Consider the following 26,193-nt stretch of genomic DNA (forward strand, 5'->3'; position numbering starts at 1 on the left):
GTGGCCAGTTCAATTATGTGCAGCTAGCAGCAATTGAGAAAAACAAAGCTTTCGAGTGCAACAGGTTTCAGTTGAACAAGACAAGGTGACAACTCATTAGTTCCCTCTCTCTCTCTCTCTCTCTCTCTCTCTCACGCTCTCTATGTTTCGCTCTCCCTCATCGATTGTCCCTCAGTCTTGTCAACTCATTAGCACATTTTGTGCGTGTTGCACATCATTAGAAGGCAACTGCGTTCAAAAATCTAACTGCAAGGCATCGTCGCTATTGTAGAGTGGCATGTAGCATGCAGCATGTGGCATGTGGCATGTGGCATGTGGCATGTGAACGATGCTTTGTTGCCGCACACGTGCCACACGCTGCACCCACACCCGAGTCCACCACCCTCAGCTCAGCTTGCCATAGTCAAAAATTCATTGATGTCAATGGCAAGCGTCGCTCATGCCCCATCCACTCAGTCGACACACACTCGTGCACCCATTCACTCACACACTCATGCACTCATGCACTCATTCAATCGACATTCGACAGTTCTCTTTCGCCTTGAGCCCCAACGCATCATGCATATGAAAATTGGCCAATTTGGCGGGCCAATTGAAATGGCAGCCGTAATGCTGGCCAAAACAGGGATCGGGCAGCGTCTGGCAGCGACGCCCAATACATTTGTGGCATGCCGCTCACCGCTCACCGCTCACCGCTTGCCGCTTGCCGGTAGCGCCCCCAGCACCACAGCACCACAGCTGCCAGCTTCCGGCTTCCTGCGCCCTGCTCCCATTCAGGCATCCTTCAACGTAATGACTTTAATTAACATGCATTGACTGTTTGTTGTTGTTGTTGTTGTTGCTGTTGTTGCACTTGTTGGTGTTGCACTCTAGCTGCAAGTGGCTGGCTCAAGTGGAAGTTTTGGCAAACGCGAAGCAGCTTGCCACCAAGCAATTGCAACACGAAATGTAGGCCACAAATTGAGAGCAACAACAGCTGCAACTGCAACAGCAGCATCTATAGCAATAACAATAGCAGAACAATTAATTAATAAAGCTCCAAATTTCTGTACATCACGAACTGAACGGGTCAAGTGAATAAATGAATGAGTGTATTCATTCAAACAGTTGCCCGTCTCTGGCTATTGTAATAAATTGTCTACTCTTGCTTTTAATAAATAAATTTATAGTTTTTTTTTAAAGCTAAAATTTTAGATAAATTCATGTGGAATTTTAAATGGAAGTAAAGTTGATAAATTAAAAAAAAAATAAATAAATAAAAAAAAAAAAAAAAACATAAATAAATAAAAAAATAAAAAAAAAAAAAAAAACAACGATAAATATCTTGTTAATATATTTTAGAAATATTTTCTGTTTTTTACTAAGTTTATATATGGAGAATAATTTATGTAAAATGATATGTATTCTCTATTTTTCAGAGAAGTCTATATATTACTTCATTTTTTTCTCGATCTATTATTAACTAACCCAATCCCTTTTTTTGTTTTTTTTGACTGGAAATCTAAAATATATATATTCCTCTCTATATATTTATATACCTTAGAATACGATTGATTCTTTGTTCTCAGTAACTCATCGCATTTTTCTATAATTTATGCTAATCCCTAATTTGATAACTGAAGTTGACTTTACCCAGTGATATATCCATATTTAAAGGAATCTAGGTATATGATAGTCGGTTACTCCCCACTACTGCAGTCTTATTTATTTTCATCTAAGTTCCTTTTTCACATATCTCTCTCTCCCTCTCTCTCGCTCTCTCTTTCTCTCTCTCAATATAATTTTTCCCAATTATACGCTTAGCCAATTATATTCTTAAATATCATAATTAAATAGAAATAATTAGTTTTTATTGCATCTTTATGCTTGACAGATTTGCTCAATTATCTCATTATGTTGTATCTTTATCTCTCTGAATCTGCACCTCACATTTTTCTCAATTTGCAGCTCTCATCGTATTTTTCATTTACGCAGAATTTCAGCAAGCAGACGCTATCACTTGGCCACACTATGGCTTTTACTTATAAAAATCTTCTTCTTTGGCTGCTATCAAGCACACACACAAACAGAAACACACGCACACAGATACACCTACTCCTGCCACTGCTCTCAGGGCGACAAAAAAAATGTGAAAAAAAGAAAAAAAAAAAAAAAAAAAAAACAGAAAAACCAAAGCAATGGCAAATCTAACCAAATGCCAACACAAATTTTGTTTGCACTTTGTATTAGGTTGACAAAAATCAACACCCAGACGGACGGACAGGCGGACGGACAGACGGACGGCAATGGCTGTGGAGAGGAGCGTACAATGTTCCTGGAGCTTTGCCTCAATCAGAAGTCAGCCAAGCAGCAGGGCGAATGCGAGCTGACGAGGGCAGAGCAGCGTAGCTGCAGTTACTGGGGATAGGTTTATGTTGCGAAGCCGCCCACACATTACACACACACACACACACAGAGACACACACGCACACATATGTGTGGACTGGGCTTAGCTGTTTGTCTTTTGCAAATGTTGGCAATATTTTGTGGTAAAAGGTGAATTTATTAGCACTCCCCACGCAGTCAGTTCTTTCAGTCTTTCTTTCAAATTATGGATGCCATATGTCTGTCTCCTTGCTACAGCCTCTCCCTGACTCCCATTCCCTCTCCCACTTCCACTTCCATTCCTCAGTCTCTGCCGAAACGCAACTCTTTTTGTTGGCCAACAACAATTTCAGGTTTTCTTTTCGTTTCGTTATGCAGCTACCTGCCCCCTCTCAGTCACCCTCTCCACTCTCCACTCTCCATGCGTCACTGCAACTCATTCGCTTTCTCTTTCACTCTCTGGCCCAATTCTTATCGTAGGCGCTGCAATTTAAAACACATTTTCGGGGATTAAAATCTTGACAAATCATAAACAAAACGGCGTCGGCGAGGCAGCTGCGCACAATTACGAATACATTTGTGGCTGTGTATATCAATGTGTCTGTCTGTCTGTCTGTCTGTGTGTATCTTTAGACGACAGACTGATTTACTTGAGCCTAACAAAAGAGAGAGTGAGAAAGAGGGAGAGAGAGATGCTCCATAACAACAACAAAAAAGGCAGTCAACGAGCCCCAAAAAGCCACAATGACAATAAAATACCACACACACACACGCGCACAACTGAGATGCATATCTGACAGAGCGTGTGCGCGAGCGAGAGAGGTAGAGCATGGACAAGCGCTACGTCAAGAAAAAACAAGTAAGAGGACTCTAGTCGAGACTGCTCGACTAGGAGATACCCTAAACCCTCTAATCTGATATTCACTCTGCACTTCTTTTCGGCACACATACATACACACGCACGTATTAGAACGCGCTCTGCTAACTGCGCAGTAAGCAGCGACTGCGCTTGGGCTGCGCTGTAGTGTGGGCAACATTATAAGAATTTCTTTGTTGAATAATTTAATTTCTAGAGGTACAATCTTAATGAAACTTTCAGAACATAATCATAATGTTCAAATGTATGTACATTCCAAAGCACAAGTCTCTAGTACTTGAAATACGTCTTTTACAAAGGTGAGGGTGAGGGGGTGGATATAGGGGTGAGGGGAAAATTACAACAAAAATCGAAATTATATAAAATATATATAAGTCTACATTTAAAACTTGGAAGCTCTAGCTCTAAAGGTGTAGGAGATATAATTAAATAACTAGCATTCGATAAGGTTTTTGATCGATAATAAAATATCGGGAGTAGTTATCGATATTTAAAGAAAAACTTGATATGCGCGTGATATACACGGACCTAGGAAAAAAAATTTCAAGTCTCTAGCTCTTATATCTTCTGAAATCGACGCGTTCATACATACGGACGGACGGACGGACGGCCAGACAGACGGACAGGGCCAAATCGACTTAGCTCGTCGCCCTGATCAAGAATATATATACTTTATGGGGTCTGAGATGATTCCTTCTGCCTGTTACATACTTTTAACAAAACCATTATACCCTGATTTCCCATTTTCAATGGGTTCAGGGTATAAAAAACAAGAAAAAGCAGGAAAATGCTTGCAGCTTCTCAACTTTTGTCCAGCGACAATTTATGAAAAATAAAATGAAAATCTTTAGCTAAACAGCCAGAGAGGGCAGACGGGCTGGCTGGGAGAGAGGGGGCGGGGGGCGTGGCAGAGGGCGAGTGGGAGCATGCCTAATGCTAGCCACATGATACGCATCTTTTGGATTGTTGCTCTTGAATTTTTTTAAGCCGCTTTTTGGTTGACTTTGCTGCGACATAAAACACAATAAAACTGATATAAAAAAAAACACACACACACACACGCACACTGGGCAGCCATAGAGAGAGATAGGGAGAGGGAGCGGAAGAGGAAGAGTAAGAGGGAGAATGAGAGATGGGGCATGACTAGATGAGATTGGGGAGCAGTGGCCATATCGAAGCTGACAACGCTTTCAACGCATGTCAATGTCGACATTTTCAAATTCCAATAAGTTTCATTTGCTGCTGTTGTTGTTGTTGTTGTGATGTTCTTTGATAAAACGGTAAAATCAACAAAATGCACACACACACACAGACGGAGGAGAGAGAGAGAGAGAGAAGAGACAAGATAATCGCCTCCATATAGTATACATGTGGGTCGCTCTATTTACAGTATTTTCTTAAACTTACCAGCAGGTCGAAAAGCTCAATTTCCCAACAAAAAATGTTCAGTTCAGCTCAAAGTGCTTGGCCTCGGCTGCTTATAAATATGGAAATGCTGTAATCATAGAGAAAGACAGAGAGAGAGAGAGAGAGAGAGAGAGAGAGTGAGTACATTGAATATATATGTATATATAAAATAAAAATACAAAATACAATTTAATTAGCATGCGTATACTTTTGGCATACACTATAAAAGGGAATAAGCAGCAGCAGCAGCTGAAAACTGAAAATGAAAATGAAAAACTCATCAAAGTGAAATTTGCATGTGGAATGCAAATGTTTTATCAAGCGTAAGAAATTGAGTTATACAAATACAAAATACTAACTACAGTGCCTGTCAAACACACAGGCACACACACACCCGCACACATTTACATTTTAAAGTAAAAATGATTTTTTATTCTTGGCCAAATTCCATGGCTAATTGAATGTTTGTCGAACAGATTGATCTCAATTAGTTGTCAATATCTGAATGCCAAATTGGCAGTTCGTTTGTCTGATATTTGGTTTATATGAGCTACATACACGCATACATGCATATATAGGCCGCACTGCCTTTGACATCAGCCTGCCATCAGCATTTGCCAATTGCAATTGACTTGAGCTCTCATTACAATTGAATTAACTCTTTGAGCAGCCACACAGAGAGCAAAAAGCCAACTGATTGACTGATACTGAGAGGACAGTCCAAGCTCAAGGCTCGACTGTCCCAATGTCCCAATAACTCATTGTTCCATTGTCTAGATCGAACTCATCTCATGCCTAACTAGCAATATCTAACAATTGCAGACTTTATAACGAAATTAACAAGTAAATATGTGACAGTAGGGGGGGGAGGGGAGGTGCTTGGTAACGACTGCGGAATACTCTGTACTTTTTGGGAGTAAAAGTGTCACAAAGGAAATCTGCAGGGATCTTAGCTCTTACATTTAGGAGCTCTACAATTGGTAAATTTTGAATACCCCGCTAAATCGAATATCGCGATAAATCGTAAATTTTCTATCCACTTGAAAAAAATTCTTTCTCGATAATTATCGATATTTTGAGTTTTTGTGTAAATCAAGTAAAAAAGTGATCTCCTTGCCATTTTTTTTAAATTTTGTAAGTTATGTTAAATATACTATTTTGATATATACCTCATCGAAAAGGTAATTTTGCAATCTATTTTCTATTTCCATTCATTCGACGGCCATTGCACGCAACCAATATACACTTTTGCAGCACGTGCGAATGAGTATATCAACTAAATATATGTAAAGCTGAAAATGCAGCCAAACCATCATATCATAAGCCAATTGCCAGCATTTGGAACTAGTTCGCCGAGTGCTACGACAGCAGCTCAGAGTTGAGGCACTTAAAAAGCTAGCAGTGAGAAGCTTAGGGCTAATAAATCAATTTCTGGGCCAAAAATAAATCCACACTGTACGAGCGAGGGGAAGAGGGAGAGGGAGAGGGAGCGCTGAGTAGAGGTCATAAAAGAAATGTCAGAGCAGACCGCAGAATGCGCGCTGCGATGGCTGTGGAAACTCTTTAAGCAGCTTTAACAAACACACACGAAAGGCAGCTCTACCTCTGGTAGGTGAGCGGTAGAGGCAAAAACAGAGAGGTGGGTAGGTGGGTAGGTGGGTAGGGGCAGAGGGTAGCTTGGTTAGGCACTGGCAGCACTCTCTCTCTCTCCCCACACAAAGTCGAAGACTGAGGCCTCCTGAGTTGGGGACAATTTTTTTGCAGTACCCAGCACCCTCCCCCCGAAAAAAAACTGTTTTAATTGAGCGAGTGCTGGCAGACCAGAAAGAACGAAAGCAACAGAACAAATGTGTGCCATTTAAGTGAGGAAAATAGAGAGAGACAGAGAGAGAAAAAGAGAGAGAGAGAGAGAATATATAGAATAAAATACAGTGGAGACTGTCGAAAAAGTGAAAGCATTTCATAAAGGCAACGTAACGAAATGCCAGCAGCTAGAACCACAGCTCGCAAAGAGCTGGACTGAGCTGAGGACAGACGACAGGCGAGAGGCAATGGCAATAAAATGAAATAGAATTTTAAACCACAGGCAAACGTGCGTTATTCATTTTTGAATTTATAACACAATTGGGAGAATGTCGTGCCGTGTACGAAATGCCAAAGGAGCTGCAAGGAGGACGAGAAGAAAGAAACGAGCAACAACAACAACAACAACAGAAAAAGTTAAAGGTGAACTAGATGCCGGAGAGGAGTTGAAGGAGTCGAAGGAGTCGAAGGAGTCGGCGGCGCCAGCAACCAGAAGCTGCTTGCCAACAAGAAAGGAGTGAAAATGCGCAGCAAAATAAAATGCGTGGCTCCTTGTGCCGTGTGTGACACATAAAAATAGAAATAAATAAGATGTGCCTCTGTGAGTGTGAGGTGTGTGTGTGTGTGTGTGTGTGTGTGTGTGTGTGTGTGTGTGCTCTTTGGCATGGGCTACCTTTGCTGGCTGTGCGCGGAGCAGACGCCGTTGCGAAACCTTCGCAGTTAAAGCAAATCGTGTTGTAGCAAATGCGACTAGCATTCCTGCTGTCTGCTGTCTGCTGCCTCCTGCCCGCCGCTTTCCCTTTGCAGTTGCCCTTGGCTTTGCCATTTTCGCCGTACTCCACCCTTCCCCCTTCCCCCATTCCACAGCCATTCAGCCAGCGCTTGCAAATGACGCGAGTTCACAGCAAATTGACAAAAATGTCTAAAGCAAGCAGAGGCAGCGCAATGAATGCGGCCCGCAATGATAATCAAACGCAATCATGAGATTGTGAAGATGATGATTATGAAGCTGTGTATATACATATTGGCATCAAGTATGAATGGGCGTGAGTGGGCGTGTGTGTAGCGACTTAAAGTCAGATATTAAAGCAATGCCAGAGTCGAAGCATTCGCATGCAAATTGTAAAGTGAGCAAATAGCTCTCTGGCTCCGGGCAAATGAGCTAGCTCCAAGTTCCAAGCATGAACTAGTTCACCTGCAACAGCATGACTCATCAGCTGCCGTTGCCACATCAAATGGCCAAGTTTGTCGCTCTAATCAATTTACAATTGTTGTCCAATGATCTGTGATGCAATAATCGTCCGGGCAACCAAATTTCCTGAAGTCCCACAAATAACCAATAGCCCATGTGTGTGTGTGTGTGTGTGTGTGTGTGTGTGTGTGTGTGTGAAGACCCACAGGCAACCCTTTTTTTTTTTTTGTCTTCGCAGTTTTGTGTCGTCATGTTGAGCTACCTCATGAGTCACGTGCAAGGCACTGGCATTGTCCTGAGCCTGTTTACATGCAGATAGCTTCAGCTGCCACCCAACCAGCCACCACCCACACCACTCCATAAATGGGCGCTCGACAAAATTAAGCATACATAACATGGCATTTTCATATGCTTGTCATGGCCATAGGCCATAGCGAGGGGCGTAAGGCTTCGGGTGGGGGGCACTCGTTCGCTTTATTCCTTCCAGTACAATCAACCAAGACGCTGACGACCTTGTAGCAAAAGTTATTGACTGCACACACACACACACACGCGCACGCACACGCACACATATGAGTGTGCAAATATGTGTGAAATTTATTTGCCACAATCCGGGAACAACCCTTTTCGGCCATGAAGGGTTGCTCAACTGCTCAACTTCGATTACAGCCCCCAATTTTTGTTGTTTAAAATCAGTTGATTGCACAAATGCTCATTGAACTAATTTTATTTCGTTGCACACCCACACCCACACCCACACACATACATACTAGAAGGGAAGGCAACTTGAGCCACGTTTACATTTCATGGGATTCCATTGCCATATGCAAAAGGCCAAAGCCAATTGGCTGAAGCCCCGAGCCTTACCTGAACTTAACTTAACTGAGCTCAGCTGAGCTGAGCTGACCTGCCCATTCGAGCGTTCGCTGCCCATTCGCTAGCTAACTTATTAGCCCGGCGAATGCCCGACACTGTGGACAAACACAACGGCAACAGCAACAACAGTTTGTGTCCTTTAAACAAAGCCAACAGCAGCAATAACAAACAACAACAACAACAACAACAACAAAATGGCAACAACAATGGCGCTGATCAAATTACCAGACAAGCTGGTTGAACTTTGATTCACTTGAGTTAAGGACATGGGGTCGTCCTTTTTCCACTTTACTCAGCTTTCCATTTTTCCAGTAATTTCCATCCCGGCCACTTTCATTAATTACAGCTGCAAAAATGTGTAAGCTGACAACAAGGCGGTTGCGGGAATGCGCTCTACCAGCGAAATGCCTGAAATTTCAGCACAACAACAACAACAGAAACTCCAACCCTCAACCCCAAACACAAGCACAGCACAAGGCAAACATAATTTCCACAAATTGCGTCAAATTTGAAACAACACAAATCCATTTTTATGAAAATTGAGCAGTTGAGCTTCAATTACTTTGAGTTGGTTTCATTCAGGTTGCCTTGGCCCAAGTAAGCCGAGCTTAAGTTCCAACTAATAATAGATACGCAGCTAATTAAATTAAATTAAAAGCAAACGGATATTTAATGTGAATTAAAGACAATTATTATATACAAGAGAGAGATAGAGAGAGAGAGAGAGAGAGAGAGAGAAGAGAGAGAGAGAGAGAGAGAGAGAGAGAGAGGGCGAGTGTAGAGAGTAGAAAGAGACTCTTTTGAGTCGAACTTTTCACCTCATCAAGTAATGACAGCCTTCTTATTGCACTTCTCCTATATCAGATATTGCATTTTTGGCTCATTTTGTGACCTAATGTTGGTATTTTTGTGCCTCACTTATGCCAACAACTTTGACTTTGACTTTGACTCATGTTTAATATCAATCTCGCCTGCTCATGTCCCAGCTCATCTTTGGAAATAAAAAAAAAAAAAAAAAGTTGCAAAGAATTTACATGAAATGCTGGGCTAATGTTGCCACAGGCAGCCTCCCAGCTGAAAAGGCAAAGGAAAGGACGATGCTACGCTACGATTGAGCTAATAAAAATGTCATCGAAGGCACAAAAAATTGATTGGAAGAAACATTGGCACAGTGATAGAGATTGCTTTGACGGCATCGAAATGGATATGCAAAAAGTTCTTGACAAGAACAATTTTTGAATAGAAACACCAAATATGGAATACAGATCTCCTATATAGTATTTTTCTTTAGCTTTCCATTTGTAATGAAATGCATGAAATGTGAAAAAGTCGGAGCAATTAATTGCCTCAAATGGCGAGAGCAAACCATGTCTAAAGTCAATACTAACTTCTCTCAAGTTTGTTGAATATAAAAAAATATATATATAAATAAATAAATAAAAAAAAAATTAAAAAAACAAAATAATAATAATAAATAAATAAATAAACAATAAACATTATAAACAAATAGAGTAAAATAAAATAAAATGAAACCAGGTAAATGGATATTATCCGTTGAAAATTAAAATAAATGAATAATTAATAATAAAAAATAAAAAAAATTTAAAAAATATGTATATATTTATATACAAATATATTTTTTATTTATATTAATTTATTTAAAAAGTTATATTATATTATATTTTTATTTATTTATTTTTTAAATATATCGAATATATAATTTATTTTATTTTTAATCTATATTTTTATTATTTTTAGAAATATATTTATTATTAATTAATTTAATTTAATAAAAATTTATTTTTTTTATTGTTTTTTAATTGTTTTAATTATTATTTTTATAAATATAATTTATAAAAAAAAGTTTAATATATATTTATTATTTTATTTTTATATTTAATTAAAAAAAAAATGTCTTTTGATTTATTTATATAATATATTCACATATATCTAGATATGGTTCAACTTTTATGTGTAGGTATGTATATACATATATCGAATTCAAGTTTCAAGATTCTACTCTGATTTATTCACTTGATTTATTATTCAACGAAAAATCAAATAGTTTTTTTTTTTTTTAATTTTATTTATTTTTTTCACATTTTATTTTGACATCTTTACGAAATGGCCGTCAAAGCAAACAACAACAACAACAACAGCTACAGCAACAAAGTTTTTGTTTTTTAGACCACTTTATCTTCTGAGCACTAAAAGCTTTCAAGACGTTCATTTCCTAGATCAAAAGCATCAGCCATGGGCCCAAGCAGCCCAAGTCCATTGTCCGCTGCAGTTTCTTTGGCATTTTGGCAATTAAATCATTTTGGTCATAAATCGAATTTCACTTCACACATACACACATACACACACAGAGAGTAACAGAGAGAGAGAGAGAGAGACAGAGATGCATAGACACACGCATCTTCAGTGTTAATCCAATTAACTGGCATCAAACACATTCCTTTCTATCGCTCTCTACCTACAACATAAAAAACCCAACAACAACAGCGACAACAGCAGCAACAACAGCAACAACAAACAGCTAAAAACTAAAAACAGTTTCAAAGAAACTCAAACTTTGGAGTTTTATAGTTTGTTTTGAGGCTGTTACAAATTTCATACGAAACTTGGCTCCAAACTTTTCAACGGCATTTCATTGGAATAGCTCCAACAACATGGGGCGAGCCAAAGGAGTTAAAAGTTGGCGCTCGGAGCTCCACGACGTTTGCCGCTTGCCGCTTGCCGCTCGCTTGTAGGTGGAGCCGACACGAGATTTGCAAAGGTGGCTCAGCGGGGCTGTTCGAAAATGTTTTCATTGATTTTTACGAGCATCAAACGCAATCAAATAAATTCCTCTTCATCCCTCTGCCCCTGTTTCTGCACCTCCTGCACCTCTTGCAGCTCCACCTCCACCTCCACCTCCCTCGTCTCGTTGTTGATTTTGATTTTTTATATTTTCTTTTTGCTTTATTATTATTAGGCGCTTGGCGCCGGCTGCCGAATTGTTGGGCGCCCTCAACATTCGCTCTGCCCACACCCCCCCCCTCCCCTCGCCACGCCCCTCAATTTGCGTGTTTTGCAATCACAACAACAACAACAACAACGGCAATCGGTCTCACTATTATTTTAGTTCGGGACGCGTTAGTTTTACGAGCCTGTGGGCCCCACTCCGGGACGCTTTTAACGATGCTGCTGCCAGCGATGTTATTGCTCCTGTTGTTGTTGCTGCTGCTGCTGCTATTACCTCAGCTGCCGCCGCCTGCGCCTTGGCTCTGGCCTGACGCGTGTGCGTGTCCTGTTACGTGTCGTAAACGCATCATAAACAGCTGACACTCCACACACACACACACACTCACACACACACACACACACATAAACACAGTTGTAAACAACACACATGCTGCTTTATCAACAGAGTTTTAAACACACAGATTTTTCAACCGACTGCCGCAACGCGCTATTCGCATTATTTTTGACCATATTTTTCGATTCGGTTCTACCATTTCATCGTGTCATTAATGTCGATTTGAATAGCCTTTTATATGCGCGTGCTTTCAGCTCGATATTACTTGATGACATTTATAATTTACCTCAATTTTCTACAAATGCAATGGCCATGATTGCGCGGGTTTTTGGAATATTGTAGATACTATATTGGAAATGGGAGAATTGATGAGAAAATTTAATTGAGAGCAAGTCTAATTGAGTAGCTGATATTTGTTCAGGATCTTTGAAAATTGAGAATCTTTAAAGCTTTATATCGATCTTAAGTTTGAGAGAGCTTTTCTTCAATAAACAAATATGAAATAAATAAATATGTATAAATTGATTAAAATTATTATTATATATTAATAAAATTTATTTACATCAAAATTAAAAATTTAATTAAATGTATAATCAAAGTAAAAAAAAAAAAAAAAAAAAAACATAATAATAATATAAGATTTCCAAACAATTAAATTTTTCTTAATTTTTTGTTTCTTTAATTTATTATTGTTACTTGTTAATATATTATCAAATTAATAAGAATATTATATTTATTACTATTATAATTGTTGCAAAATAATAATGTAAAAAAAGAACATTATTTCATTATAAAAACGATAATTATGATAAATATTTTAGGTGCATATTTTATTTATTTATTTATTTTTGTTTTTAATTTAGAAAAATTTTTGTTTCTTTCTCTCTCTTCTTGCTTATTGCTCCTCTACACCAACTTTATCATTGTTCATTGATATTATATTATATTATTATATTTATTTTATATTCTTATATCTCATATGTGAATTCATTAAGCTTTAAATTTGAGGACATCTTTATTTCCTATTTCTATTTTTAACCAAAAAAAAAAAAAAAAATAATAAATAAATAAATAAATTGTTAATTTTGTTTGGCAACTTAAAAGTTGCAACGCACGATAGTTGCTATAAAAATCTGCTTCTATTTCTTGGTGTTGCAGCTGTTGCTGTTGCATGACAGTGGAAACGTGTTATTTTATCAGTCGTGGCTGTTGCTGTTGCTGTTGCTGTCTGTCAGTCAGTCATTCAGTGTATCTGTCCGTCTGTCCGTCTGTTTGTCTGTTTGTCTGTGGCAAAGGTTTGATTAGCCATAAAAACGCGCATTTGGTGTCGACGCAGTAAGTACTTGTTTTCCTGATTGTTGGTTGCCTGGCGTTTTATGTCAATACCGCAACTGGCAGGGAGTTGCCCCGTGCCTCTGCTGCTGCCGCTGTCACTGCTGCTGCTGCTGCTGCTGCTGCTGCTGCCACGCAACATTTTGTGGCACATTTTTTACGAGCTTTCGTATTTGAAAGTCATAAAATGCATTTTAACAGCTTCGCAACGCGCAGCCTCTGACAGCGCTCAGCGAATCCAGCTGCATGTTTTTGATGATTCTCAGTTGTTGTTGTTGTTGTTGTTGCATGGATTGTTATTGTTATTGTTTGGTTGTTGTCTTTTTATATTTCGTTTGGGCGCATCAAGTTATTATTATGATTAGATGAACCTTAACCCTTGACTGCACACTGGAATTTCGCAGCTCAGAACAAGGAAAAACAAAACAAAGCAACACAAGAAAAAAAAAAGAAAAAGAAAACATCTTCATCCGGCCAAAAGGGCTGCAGCCCAATAAAATGTAATTAATTCGGCCAAAAACTTTTTACCAACCAATAAAGCAAGCACCGTGAAGAGCCAACAGCAGCAGCAGCAGCAGGAGGAGGAGCAGCAGCAGCAGCAGCAGCAGCTGAAAAAGCAGTAGCTGAGGCATTTGCATGTCAAGGATGAGCCAAAAGCCACCAAAAATGCCACAGAAACTACTTCACGAGCTTAAACAGGAGCTGCAAGCACAATGAGTGCGAGGGAGAGAGAGAGAGAGAGAGAGGGAGAGAGAGGGAGAGGGGGAGAGACAAAGAGAGAGTTGGAAGTTAGCAGCTGGAACTAGCAAGGCGAAGGGAAGGGAGCGGAGAAGGGGTGGGGTGGGGGGCAGTACAGGGCAACAGGAACCGGAGCTGAGCCACCAGCAGCTGCTAGACATGAACTTATAAAAGCTAGCAAAACTCTTGAACCGAACTCAGCAGAGACGGATGCATGGGGCACGGGGCATGGGGCAAGCGGGAGTGGAGTGGGGCACGGGGCTTAGCTATGACTTCTCTGGCAGCGCTGCATTAAAAAGTTAATAAAAGTGGAGCATGCCACAAGTCGTGCCGCAATTTGCGGCAGCTGCAGCTGCAGCACAAGGATATGGATATGGATATGAATATAAGTACACATGGCGCATGCATCTGTGCGTGTGTGTGTGTGTGTGTGCATTGCAACTTAAAGCTTTTGGCATGCTGCAGCGCAAAAAAAAAAAAACGAGATGAAAAAGTGTGAGAGAGAGGGGAAAAAAACACGAGCTTGCTGCAAGCAAGGTGGCATAAGCAGTTCCTTTGACTTGCAACTTGCAACTCGCAACTTGCAACTTGCCATTTACCATTTGCCACATGCCACATGCCAGCGCACAGCCCGCACACAAATGGCAAACAATTAAAACGCTCAACATTGAGCAAGCTGCGGATTTATCGACACACACACACACACACACACACATACGCATACCTATATACACGTGTGTGTACATGAAGTACAAGCAACTAATTGCAACAGCAACTGCTGCCAAGTGGCGCCACACTTGTGGCTAAGGGTCCCTCATCCGCCAGTCAACTGCAACTCAAGTAATGCGGCCAATTGTAAATATCGAATGTGCCACAAAATTGGCAGCACACACACACACACACGCACACAGTCACATCAAGCCACCCAACCACCCATGCACACACGGATATAATTGCATCGAGACTAATTAAGGACGCATTAAAAACGATTCGTAGCTTGAGCCAGAAAGTGTGAGCAATTTGTTAAGTCGCGCATCAGGTTGCGTAAAAGTGCTCGAAAAGCAAATAAAGTGTGTACGTGTGTGCGTGTGTGTGTGTGTGTTTGCGAAAGTCGAGGCTTCACTGTAGCTAGTTGCTTGTCGCTCGTCGCTCGTCGCTTATCGCAACCCACTAGCGGCAAATGAAAATTAACTTAGCAATTGCTGCCGTTTTGCTGCTGTTTACCCCAGCGACGGATGCCGCCAACTAAATAGAAGTTGAAATGTATCTTTAAGCAACTTTTAAATACTTTTGCCACACTCGAATACCCTGTAAGGTACACAAAATGGGTTTATTCTTTCTGTTTGCATACATGTATAGAAGTAAATAAACTCCTATTCATACTCGTATATATAATGTCTATATCGTAAGAAGAAATACGAATTAATATGCTCATATTCATATAATGTCAATATCGTAGCAGCAAGATGCGCATATAGCGTCAATATCGTAAGCGAAAAATATAGCGCAACAGAAATACTTTATCATATGTCGTATATATTGTAAAAATTATATCAGCAGTCTTTCACGTATTTATATCGTAACAGCAAGACTTCCCCCTATATCGTATATATTGTCAATACCATCTCGTATTGTCAACATCATCTCGTATCAGCTCTCACATTATGTGAGTCACATATATCGTAACGAAATGATCAATATCGTATCAGAACAGATCTCACATATTTCGTATTTATTGTAAATATCCCAACATAAAGACACTCACGAATATCGTAAATATTGTCACTATCGCTTTAGTATCAGTCACACATACACCATATATCGTTTACACACTCAATATCGTAACACACAAAAACTCTAGAAACTCTCATAGAAACTCAGACTGACATATATCGTATGTAATATCAATATCTTAACATAAAGACTCTTACAAATATCGTCAATATATATTACACCAGATCCACTCACATATCGCATATATTAATAACTACTGGAGCTATGGATATACTGGAGCTAATATGATAAATTGTATTCATTGTGAATATCGTATCAGAAAAGAATATGCTAAATCGTAAAAATATGTCATACATTGCATATGCCATGAATATCGTAAAATAAAGACTCACAAATATATCTCCAACATATCGTAAAGACATCTCTCATACGATAGTCATATTATATATACAATATCGTATGAGAATATCACACGCATTTATTCTTAATATCGTATCAGCCAGACTCTCACACATATCGTGTTCTTGATATATCGTCTCAGCAAGACTCTCTCCATATATACATATACATGAGGCATATCGTAACAGCAAAGCTCTCCTATAGACACATACGCATCCATTTACATACATAAACACTCTGCCAATCAACGTATCGAGTTTCTTATGTTTTATTTATATACAAAAAAAAAAAAAAAAACAAAGACGCAGATGTGGCAACAGATAGAATAACGATATCTATATTGACTCGCCTCGGCTTGATGTTGATTTTATGAGAAAGCTAAAAGACTTTGCATAGCCATAAAGACGCGTATATATGAGCCCATATACACATATGACATCTGTTATGTTTTGGCTGATCGATAATTGATTAATAACGTTTAAGAGTCGATCGTGTTAAGAGTTTTTTAATGTAGCCAAAGTGTTCAACTCACTCACTCTCTCTCTCTCTCTCTTTCACTGTATCACTCTCTCTATACCCCTTTCTCTCTGGCCGCAGCAGTCGTCTGTAATTTCCGTCTTTGGGCTACGCACGTGATTGGAAATTTGAATATACGATATATATGCATAGGTCTGCGTGCAAGTGCGTGTGTGTGTGTGTATAAACGACTTATCAATAAAGCATTAAAATAATAAAAAAGTAAGCAAATGACAGCGACAAACGTGCCATGTCCAGGCGCTGCGGATGCCACGCCCAGTCGTTGCTGCAACACCTTCGACTTTAATATGCCCCAGACGTTGATGGCAAACTTTTTGTCAAGCAGCAGCAGCACGTTGTGCACTCCCCCGCAGTCCCAATCTTCGCCCACCTCTTCGCCAGCTTTCCCTCTCTCTCTCTCTCTCTCTCTCTCTCTCTCTCCCCACTCACCAACACCTTCACCTTTTGTTATATTCACTCTAATTCAATTTGAAGTGCAAGCATTTTGCGTACTGTGGCCGAAAGCCAAGTGAAAACTTTTCTTACGAATCGTTGAGCGACTCGACTGGCTGGCTGACCGCTGTCCACGGGGCGTGTCGGGGAATTTTTGGGGCACTGCATGACTCCGGCTCGTAGCTGGGGTCAAACGTGGCCTTGTTGAGTCTTCATTTGTAATGAGTTGCGAGGCATCTCGCATCTCGCATCTCGCATCTCGCATTGCATTTCATTTGGTCTGGGATCTGACCGAGACTAGAATGAGCCCAGCGAGCATCCCAGCGATGTGGCACGCCTTCCAAACACAAACACGCACACTAGGCACACACACACACACACACACACACACACACGCACATGTATTTGCAGAGCTTGCCCCACCTGCGGCTCGGTGTGTCTGCCGTACGTGACATTTGGCGGCGCCACAAAAGCACGTAAGAGAAAATACTCTGTAAATCTGTACGTCATTTCATCTTTTCCGTAGTTTTTTCTACGTTCTGGCGGCGGGCGGCTCGCTTTTTGCCGCTTGGCGTCGCTTGGTCCTTTGCGCCGTCTGCTGCTGCTCCTTTTGCTTCTCCCCCATCTCTCTTGCTCTTCCGCTGGCTTTTCTATTCTGTTTTTCCTTTCTTTGCATTATTTTTTCTGTTGCTTTTTTTTCTTCTCCGTGTTGCAGCCTTGTTTACAACTGCGTCGCCGGCGAAGCGCAAAAGTGTTTGTTGCCGCAGGACGATCGAAGGCGAAGCCATTGAACGCCAACTAAGAGAGAGAGAGAGAAGGAGAGAGGGGTGGGGGGGGGCGGCAGTTTGTAGCGTCTACAAGCAGTTGCCTGGCCCGAGCTGCTGGAACTGCCATAAATTTTGCTTATCTAAACGGAAAAATACAATTTGTAATTGAAAATATTTGTGCGCACTTTCGCACACACACACATACACAGACAGACAGACACACACTAGCGTCTGTTAAGTTTTTCTTGATTTTTGGCATTTTTGCTACTTTTGCCTAGTTTTCGGGCCAAAAGCAGCGCCGCAGACTGCTCAAATGGCCGCTCAACATTTTAATGGGTTTCCGTCGCCCTGTTTAATTGCCATTGCGCCGCTCTATGTGCTTCTCACAAATAAGCCATTTGATTGACATACAAGCCAAGCAAGAGCCAGAGCTGCCAAAAGTATTGCAACATCTAGTGCAATTACTTGATAGTAAAAGAATTCATATAGTTATATAGCTATACGTTTATATATTTAATCCTGTATATAACCCTAGATCTCTCTATTTGTAGAGAACTTAACTAATTCTCAAATGTAACTTCATATATTTCAGCGCTCTTCTATATATTCCCACATCGGCTAACTTGCTCTGCGTTGCATATTGTGACTCATTTGCGCCTCTCTATGCGCTTCTCAAGACACAATAAGCTGTTGAATTTGTTATACTTGAAATTCCTTTGGCACAAACTGAATATAATTATTATTTTTATTTTTGTTGATTTATTCCTTTTTTTTTTTTTTTTTTATTATGAGAACTTTAAGCTGTCTACGTTGGCTGGCTGAGTGCGTGAATGTGAATTTTATGTGAATTTTGTGGCATGACAAAGAAAATTTTGCGAACAATGTGTGCTTGACCATGTGGCCATGTGGCCATGTGGACAGGTATTATGGATATTGAATGGCTCTTGGAACTGTCCAGAATACATACATATATATATAGATGTATATGTATATGTATATGTATATATATGCATTATACATATATATGCATATTCATATACAGATATATATATTTATATATATTTTTTTTTTTGCACTGCATGACTTTGCTGTTTAGCGCTTGGAGACGCCGACCAGAGCGGGGCGTATGCAACGTTTGTGCAATTTGTAGCCCAATTTGTTGACCTGCACCACAGTGTCGGCATCGACCGATTTGTCCACCGTCTGGAAGAGCGCCTCATGCAGATTGGGATCGAATTTCTGATTGATCGGATCCAAGATCTCGACGCCATGCCGCTTGAACACCTGCTGCAGCGAGGCGCGCGTCAGATTGAGGCCCTCGTACAGGCTCTTCAGTTCGGCATTTGTGCTCAGCTTGTCCTTGGGCACCGACCGGGTGGCATGGCCCAGTACATCGGCCACCTCGATCAGATCCTTGCAGAAGCCCTGTATGCCAAAGAGCTTGGCCTCGTCGATCTGCCTGTTCAGCCGACGGCGCAAGTTCTCCCCGTCGGCCAGCGCGCGCTTGTACTTGTCCAGCAGCTGCTTGTGCTCCACCTTGATGGTGGCCAGCTCCTGCGTCAGCCAATCGACTTCCGACATGGCCGCTCCACCCTTCGACTCATCGTCATGCGATGGTGTTTGCTCTGGCGATAGTTCTTGCTTTTGCGATGACTCCTGCTGCTGCTGCTGCTGCTGCTGCTGCTCCTTCATTTGCTTGGAGGACTTTTGCTGCGGCATTTGCTTGGACGACTTCTGCTGCTGCGGCTGCTGCTGTGGTTGCTGTTGTTGTTGTTTCTGCTGCTGTTGCGGCTGCTGCTGCTTCTGCTGCTGCTGCTGCTGCTGCTGCTGTTGTTGATTTTGCATTTTCTTTGTACTGTAAATGCGACCAACTTGCTGAGCAGCAGTTGAGCGGCCCGTGAGCAAGTTATGTGCCACTGCCATAGCCCGGAGCTGGTCCAAACGTTTGGTGAGCATCCTCAATGCGAGTGCAGACGGAGCAGACTGCTTGCAATCGATACGAGTTGATGATTGAAAACTTGTAAAACTTTTAACTTTCAGTTGTAAAATATGAAATTTTGTTTATTTCAGCGCCTGCTCTCAAATGATTGACTCCAGCTCAACGTGTAGCAGCAATGCTGTAAATTCTATCGATAGCTCGATAGGACTATACATAATATATTATTCTAATAATCAAACTATATACAAGATTTGGGAATGATATAATTTATATTTGCATATAAAGCAAGTATATGCAATTTCTAGCAATAATAATTGGATGAGCATACTTGCTTCACTCTTTTGAAATTTTGTGTTAAATCAATCGATAGTCATTGACAATACTCATATCGTATGGACGTTAGCCAACACTTGAGATCCCCAACAAATGGAGGCTTATGAAATATGCTTCACTAATGGGCCGTCGATCGGGCCTGGGCCCTTTGGCTTGCGTGTGCAGCGCTTGCCGTCTCCCATCTCCCATCTCCCGTCTGCCGTCTGCCGTCTCCTGCCACCAGGTCTGGCACCACAAATAGAATTGACACGCTCGCAGTCGGCGTCGCAGTCGGCGCAGTTGCATGCCCACGTCAGCGTCGCTAACAATAATAACAACAAGTTGGGCGCAATGCCCACATCGGGTCGGAGCGGGCCTCGACATCGTCTTATCATAATGATGACGTTTACATTTCAATTAACGAAGAACAACATAATTGCAGCAGTCAAATTATATAATTATACACAAACAGCACACACACACACAGACACAGACACGCTCGCACTCAAACACACACACACACATGTGTGTGTTTAAATATAACGAGCTGTGTGAGTGGGGCGGAGGGATTGGGTATTGGAGCCGTCGCATCGACATGGCTCTGGCATTTGATGCATATTGAAGGCGGCTGGCTCTTTGGCATTGGGATCCGCTGCTCTGTGGCAGCTGCAACGTTGCGGCCGGCGACGTCAAATGCTATGCAGGTGTTGCCCCATGTGTCAAAAAATAATCATTTTGGAAATCACTTCACAGCCAACAAAGAGGGGAGGAGCGTGCGATGCCCGAGGGAGGTGGCGAGTTAGGGCGACGGCATGGTGGGGCAGAGAGATATAAAAAATGCGTTCGTTAAATGCACCCGGAACGGTGCAACGTGCCGCCACGCAATGGGGCAACATGAGTGCCGGACCAGCGAGAGCGAATATGGCAGCCATAATGCAGCGCAGGCCAGCGCCTGCCAGTCAAGTGCTCGAGCAGCAGGCAGCGTGCGAAGCAAAGCAAAGCACAGCAAAAGCCCAGCCAGATCCAGACCAGACCAGGGCAGACCGGGGCAGGCCATAATTTGTATAAAGCGCTGTCTGTCTTATAATTCCATTTCAACATTCAATTCAATGAACGACTTGAAGCAGTTCCCAGTCAGTCCAGTCGATCGCAATGGGTCGCAGCTGCGTGCAGCTACACTGAGCGAAATAAACGGGGTCCAGGCGAACTTGAGAGCGTGTAGCGTAGCAAAATGAGCTTAATTATGAAAAACTGCAGTCCACGTATAGCGAAATATGCGAGGAATAGTGTTAGATAATGCCGCAAAAAAGCACACTGCGGGCAAAAGCAGTGTTGGGTAACGCTACAAAATGAAAACCGCAAACCATGGCCAATGAAATATGCCGAAAATAGTGCTGTGCAACGCAGTGTTGGGTAACGCAACGAAATAAACTGTTATGGCAAAATATGGCACATTATGGCAAAATATGCCGAAAACAGTGTTGGACAACGCAGCAAAAAGAGCTTAATTATAAATATGAATACTGCTAACTTAATATATTTATATGCCAGTCAATTTATTTATTTAATACACTTAAATACAGCGAAAATATTTAGCAAACAGTATAAAATTGCAATTAAAAAATTTACGACTATATCGAAACGGCTGTTAATATTTCCTTCTCTCTCTCTCTCTCTCTCTCTCTCTCTCTCTCTCCCTCGCCTTGGCTCCTTTGACAAGTTTTACACAACATACTTTTTCACATGAATCGATAACATATGGAACATTTTTTCGATTTCTATTCCCAAATCAACTCTGCTGGCTGTTGTAAAAAGTCATCGTTATGAAGCATCATAGAATTCACTGACATTCAATTCACACACGTGTAACTGGGTAGAGCTCTACTAGCTTCCAATATTTTTACATTTTTTCATTCTTGCTAGCACCTTTGTATTGAAGCCAGCTTTTTATTTTTGTTATTTTATTCCAAATTTTTACGGTCTTTTCCAAATTATCGTATTTCGATTCAAAGTAATAAAACGCGAAATGGCATCCGATCTAAATGAAATGATACCTGATAACTGTGAGGAGGAGCTGCAGGCATGCCCGCACTGCAATCGCACATTCAATCCGAGTGTCCTGACCAAACACGCGGACATCTGTGCTCGCGTTTTGAAGAAACGTGAAGTATTTGATTCTTCGCTTCAACGTCGCGAAAAATTCAGATACTACAACATGAGCCTCAGGTCGACTCGCGAGCCTCAGCCCAGCACGTCACATTCAACTTATACAGTGACCAATAGGAACTCGGCCGTTCCCACTGCGGATTCAGCTCCTCAACAGGATTTGGCTGCGGCCGTACCATCTCGATCGGATACGACTAATAAAACCAAGCGCAAATCAGAGCCAAGCTCATCTGCAAGCCAAGAGTCCTCAACGAGCAGGCGCCTCGACGCCCTTCCACTGGAGCGCTGTCCATACTGTGAACGCAAATTCAACCAGAAAGCCATAGACAGCCATCTTGCGTTCTGCAAGGAGAAGAGTGCGAAAGCAGCCTTTACCGTCGCCTACGGGACCAGCAAAGATGACAAACTATCGGCGAAGAAGCGCATGGAGGCACGCATGAAGTACAAGCCTCCAAAGCCAAAGTGAGTATATTTTCTGACATATGTGGGCAATCACTAATGAGTGATAATGATAAGTAATGTATAATGTCTAACTGTCAATGTCATATGACCAAATGATAATACCAAAGACTATAGATAACACCAAATTCGTAATGACAATAACCAATGACAAATGACTAATGGCCAATGTTCAATAACCAATGACCAATCACCAATAATGCTTAATTAGCCAATATTGACTAATTACCAATAATCAATGACTAATGACCAATAGCTAATAACCAATGCTCAATGACCAACGACCAATGCCAAATGACTAATCACTAATAGCCAATGCAAAATTACTAACAACTAATGGCCAATGCCGAATGCCAAATAATTAATAACCAATGACCAATGACCAATGACCAATGACCAATGACCAATGACCAATGACCAATGACCAATGACCAATGACCAATGACCAATGACCAATGACCAATGACCAATGAACAATGAACAATGAACAATGACCAATGTCCAATGACCTATGACTAATGACCAATAACCAATGACCAATGACCAATGGCCAATGAACAATGACCAATGTCCAATGACCTATGACCTATGACTAACGAACAATATCCAATAATCCATGACCAATGACCAATGAACAATGACCAATGACTAATAACCAATGACTAATAACTAATGACCAATAACCAATGATCAATAACCAATAACCGATGGCCAACGACTAATGACTAATGACCAATGACTAATGGCCAATGATTAATGGAAGTGATAAATTTTCTATACATTACAATAAATCACAACCATTATCCAAATTCCCATTATCATTTCTATCATTATTGCAATTGTCCTCATTATTATTGCCAACGTATATCATTTCCATTTATAATTTCATCTACTGCATCAATTCCCATTCCCGATCTAGGAGCAAGCATTCATCGCATTAACAAAATTTTCCTTGAACGAACCTTTGACCTTCGCAAACCTTCGATATGTAATATATTTCAAATTTTAAGCAAAAAAGACAATTGGACCAACACGGAAGCACACGTACTTCCGATTTTACACCAAACACGAAAAATGAAGCACAGGCAACTCAAACATAAATCAGCACCAACAAACAAAAAAAATAAATAAAAAAACAAACATGATCAACTCACGTCTACAACCGAAGCTGTCGCATATCACAGAGATGCAGAGTGAATTTCCATAGTTCCCTAGGAGAATTAACATATCATATCATCGTAAGTTCTACAGCAGATGTATTTATATGTAAATTGTGAATTGAGAATTTCAAACTCTGTCGGTTTCTTTCAGTGTATGCTCTGCGAACAATTCAAGTCCGAAAACCAACTGACAAGTTGGCGTCCGACGTTGACGGCAACGTTATGAAAGAGTGAGATTTTTAATTATTGTTTCCATGTAGCGCTCTCTTCTCTTGTGTGTCGCATGTCAGAGTCGCAGCAGTCCGAGCTCTTTTTATACACACTTATATTTTTTATATATTTTGTAACGTAACAATCCTCATACGCAATGCTCATACGCATTTGAAGCCTGCAAGCCACAACAAAAAAAGAGGAAAGGAAAAAGCAAAAAAAAAAGAAAAAGAATTTGAGTTACAATCAAAAACCAAAAAATAAGTTAAAAAAAAAAGAGCAAAAATCAAAACTCAAGAACGCGAACAAAAAATGAAGAAGCAAAAAAAGGAGTTTGAGTTGGCATCAAGACCAAAACAAAAAAAATTGAGTTAGATTCCAAACCAAAAAGAAAAAAAAAAAACATTTTTTTTTTAGCTCAAATCAAAACCAAAAAAAAAAGGAGGAGCACAACCCAAAACTCAAGAAAACGAACTGCTGGCCAACTGAAATTGATTTCTATCGTGACACATGAGAGCGCTTCATAAGGTGCTGCTAAATAAAAACTTGCCTGTGTGTATAATTTTTCATAAAACGGTCCCACAAATGTGTAATAATTTATTAACATTTCGCTGCCACACAAGACACGCACACTCACACACACACACACACACACACACACACACACACACAGCACATACCTCAGCCATTTAGTGGTTTCGCTTTCAGCATTTCTTATTTAACCCGATTGAAAGCAAATTGAATAGCAACAGCAACAGCAGCGGCACCTGCACCTGCACAGGAACTACCTGTAGTGCGGTGCGGTGGGGGCGGGGGCAGCGGTGGGGTCGAACTGCTTTCCGGAGATATGGTAACTATATAGACGCTGGCCCAGCCGGGTAAATGGCAAGCAGCGGCGCTGCTCTTGTTTGATGAAGCGCATTAAACAAATAACGCTCTGGCAATTTTTCATTAAAAACTCGCAGACAGCCAACACATTTGGGTTGAGGTTTGGTTAGAGTGAGTCGCTACCATCTCTCGCTCTCCCCCTTTCCATATTGCGTACCAGATTTGCCGTCGTTGTGTGGTGCTAATGCAGCTTTGGCGTGTGTGCCGCATTGCCATTTGATGCACTCCACTCCATTACACATTGGCATTGTGTGCGCAGATAGCAGAAAACGAGCTGCTTCCAGCCGGAGCAGGTAAAAGGAGCTGAAGCACAGGAGACGTGGTACAGACAGGAGATGGGCGGCGGGAGGCAGACTAATGAGCGCCACGAAAACGAGCTATGCCCACACAACTTAAATGTTCTCTTCGCTCATAATGTGAGAATCATGTTGTACAACTGCAAAAAAAAAAAAAAAAAAAAAAAAAAAAATGGGCAAAGAAAAAATTGAACGTTGCATGTTGGGAACTAACAAATATCAGTTTGAACCAGCGCAGTGGAACCAGTTGGCAATGCCGAACTGCAGTTGTTCGCTCCTCATTGAATTATTGAATTCATTTTCGATTTGCTGCTCGTCAATGCCGCAATTAAAGCTACAACTGCAACAGCTCATAAATTTTGAACTATTGATAAAAGTGTTCAAGTATTCATTGCATTCCCGCTTCTTCCCTTGCCACGCCCTCTTGACACATGCTCATTCTCATTTTGGGCTGACAGCGAAAGTGAGACATCATTTGGCCGTTGCAGTTGTTAAGCCTTGACAACATGTTAAATGTGCCTGTTAAGCTTGACAGCTGCCAGAGCATAGGTCAAATAGCCAAATAACCAAATATATCTGCACAAGCTAACAAATACAAATTAAACGAAAGAAAAGAGAAGTAAATGAGCAAAAAAAAAAAATATATATATATTTTTTTTTCTCTTCCCCCATTTTAATTACTTTACATTTTCCAGAATTTATTTCGCAATTTATTTGAATCCTTTTTAAAAAATGTATTTCTTTGGAATTTGGCAAACTGAATGAAATAAAAGGACATGACAAATAATAATGGAAACTGACAAAAATTCGGGTTTCTTCTGTTGTTTAGAAATTGTTGCTATTGTGGTGGCTATTGTGACTGCTGCCATTTCGATATTGCTTCAATTTAGCTGCAAATTATTGCTTTGAGCCAATAATATAGAGTATTTCACATAAATACATGTCTTTTTGCATGCCCGCTCGCTGCTGCATTAACCGGGGCATATTGGCTCTGTGATGCATTT

General features: G+C 40.8%; 3 protein-coding genes across 3 annotated transcripts in view; 1 reads left to right on the forward strand and 2 right to left on the reverse strand.

Moving 5' to 3' along the window:
- The window catches only part of LOC6584432 (hornerin), a 40,823-nt gene that overhangs the window by 7,625 nt on the left and 7,005 nt on the right, over window positions 1-26,193 (reverse strand). Inside the window, exon 2 of the mRNA XM_032732233.2 lies at window positions 4,649-4,736. The gene's annotated coding sequence lies outside the window, so the exon portion shown is untranslated. The remainder of the gene's footprint in view (window positions 1-4,648; window positions 4,737-26,193) is intronic.
- LOC6584434 (grpE protein homolog, mitochondrial) lies at window positions 18,519-19,880 on the reverse strand. The gene has a single exon (XM_002010053.4). It carries the CDS (start codon window positions 19,713-19,715, stop codon window positions 18,852-18,854), a length of 864 nt encoding a protein of 287 aa, XP_002010089.2. The 5' UTR covers window positions 19,716-19,880; the 3' UTR covers window positions 18,519-18,851.
- On the forward strand, window positions 21,849-24,579 carry LOC6584435 (zinc finger C2HC domain-containing protein 1A). Its single transcript, XM_002010054.4, has 3 exons — window positions 21,849-22,638; window positions 23,555-23,873; window positions 23,947-24,579. The coding sequence occupies exons 1-2, from the start codon at window positions 22,037-22,039 to the stop codon at window positions 23,574-23,576; spliced, it is 624 nt and encodes a 207-aa protein (XP_002010090.2). The 5' UTR covers window positions 21,849-22,036; the 3' UTR covers window positions 23,577-23,873; window positions 23,947-24,579.

This window comes from Drosophila mojavensis, unplaced genomic scaffold (assembly GCF_018153725.1).
Source record: "Drosophila mojavensis isolate 15081-1352.22 unplaced genomic scaffold, ASM1815372v1 contig_136, whole genome shotgun sequence".
Taxonomy (NCBI): Eukaryota; Metazoa; Arthropoda; class Insecta; order Diptera; family Drosophilidae; genus Drosophila; species Drosophila mojavensis.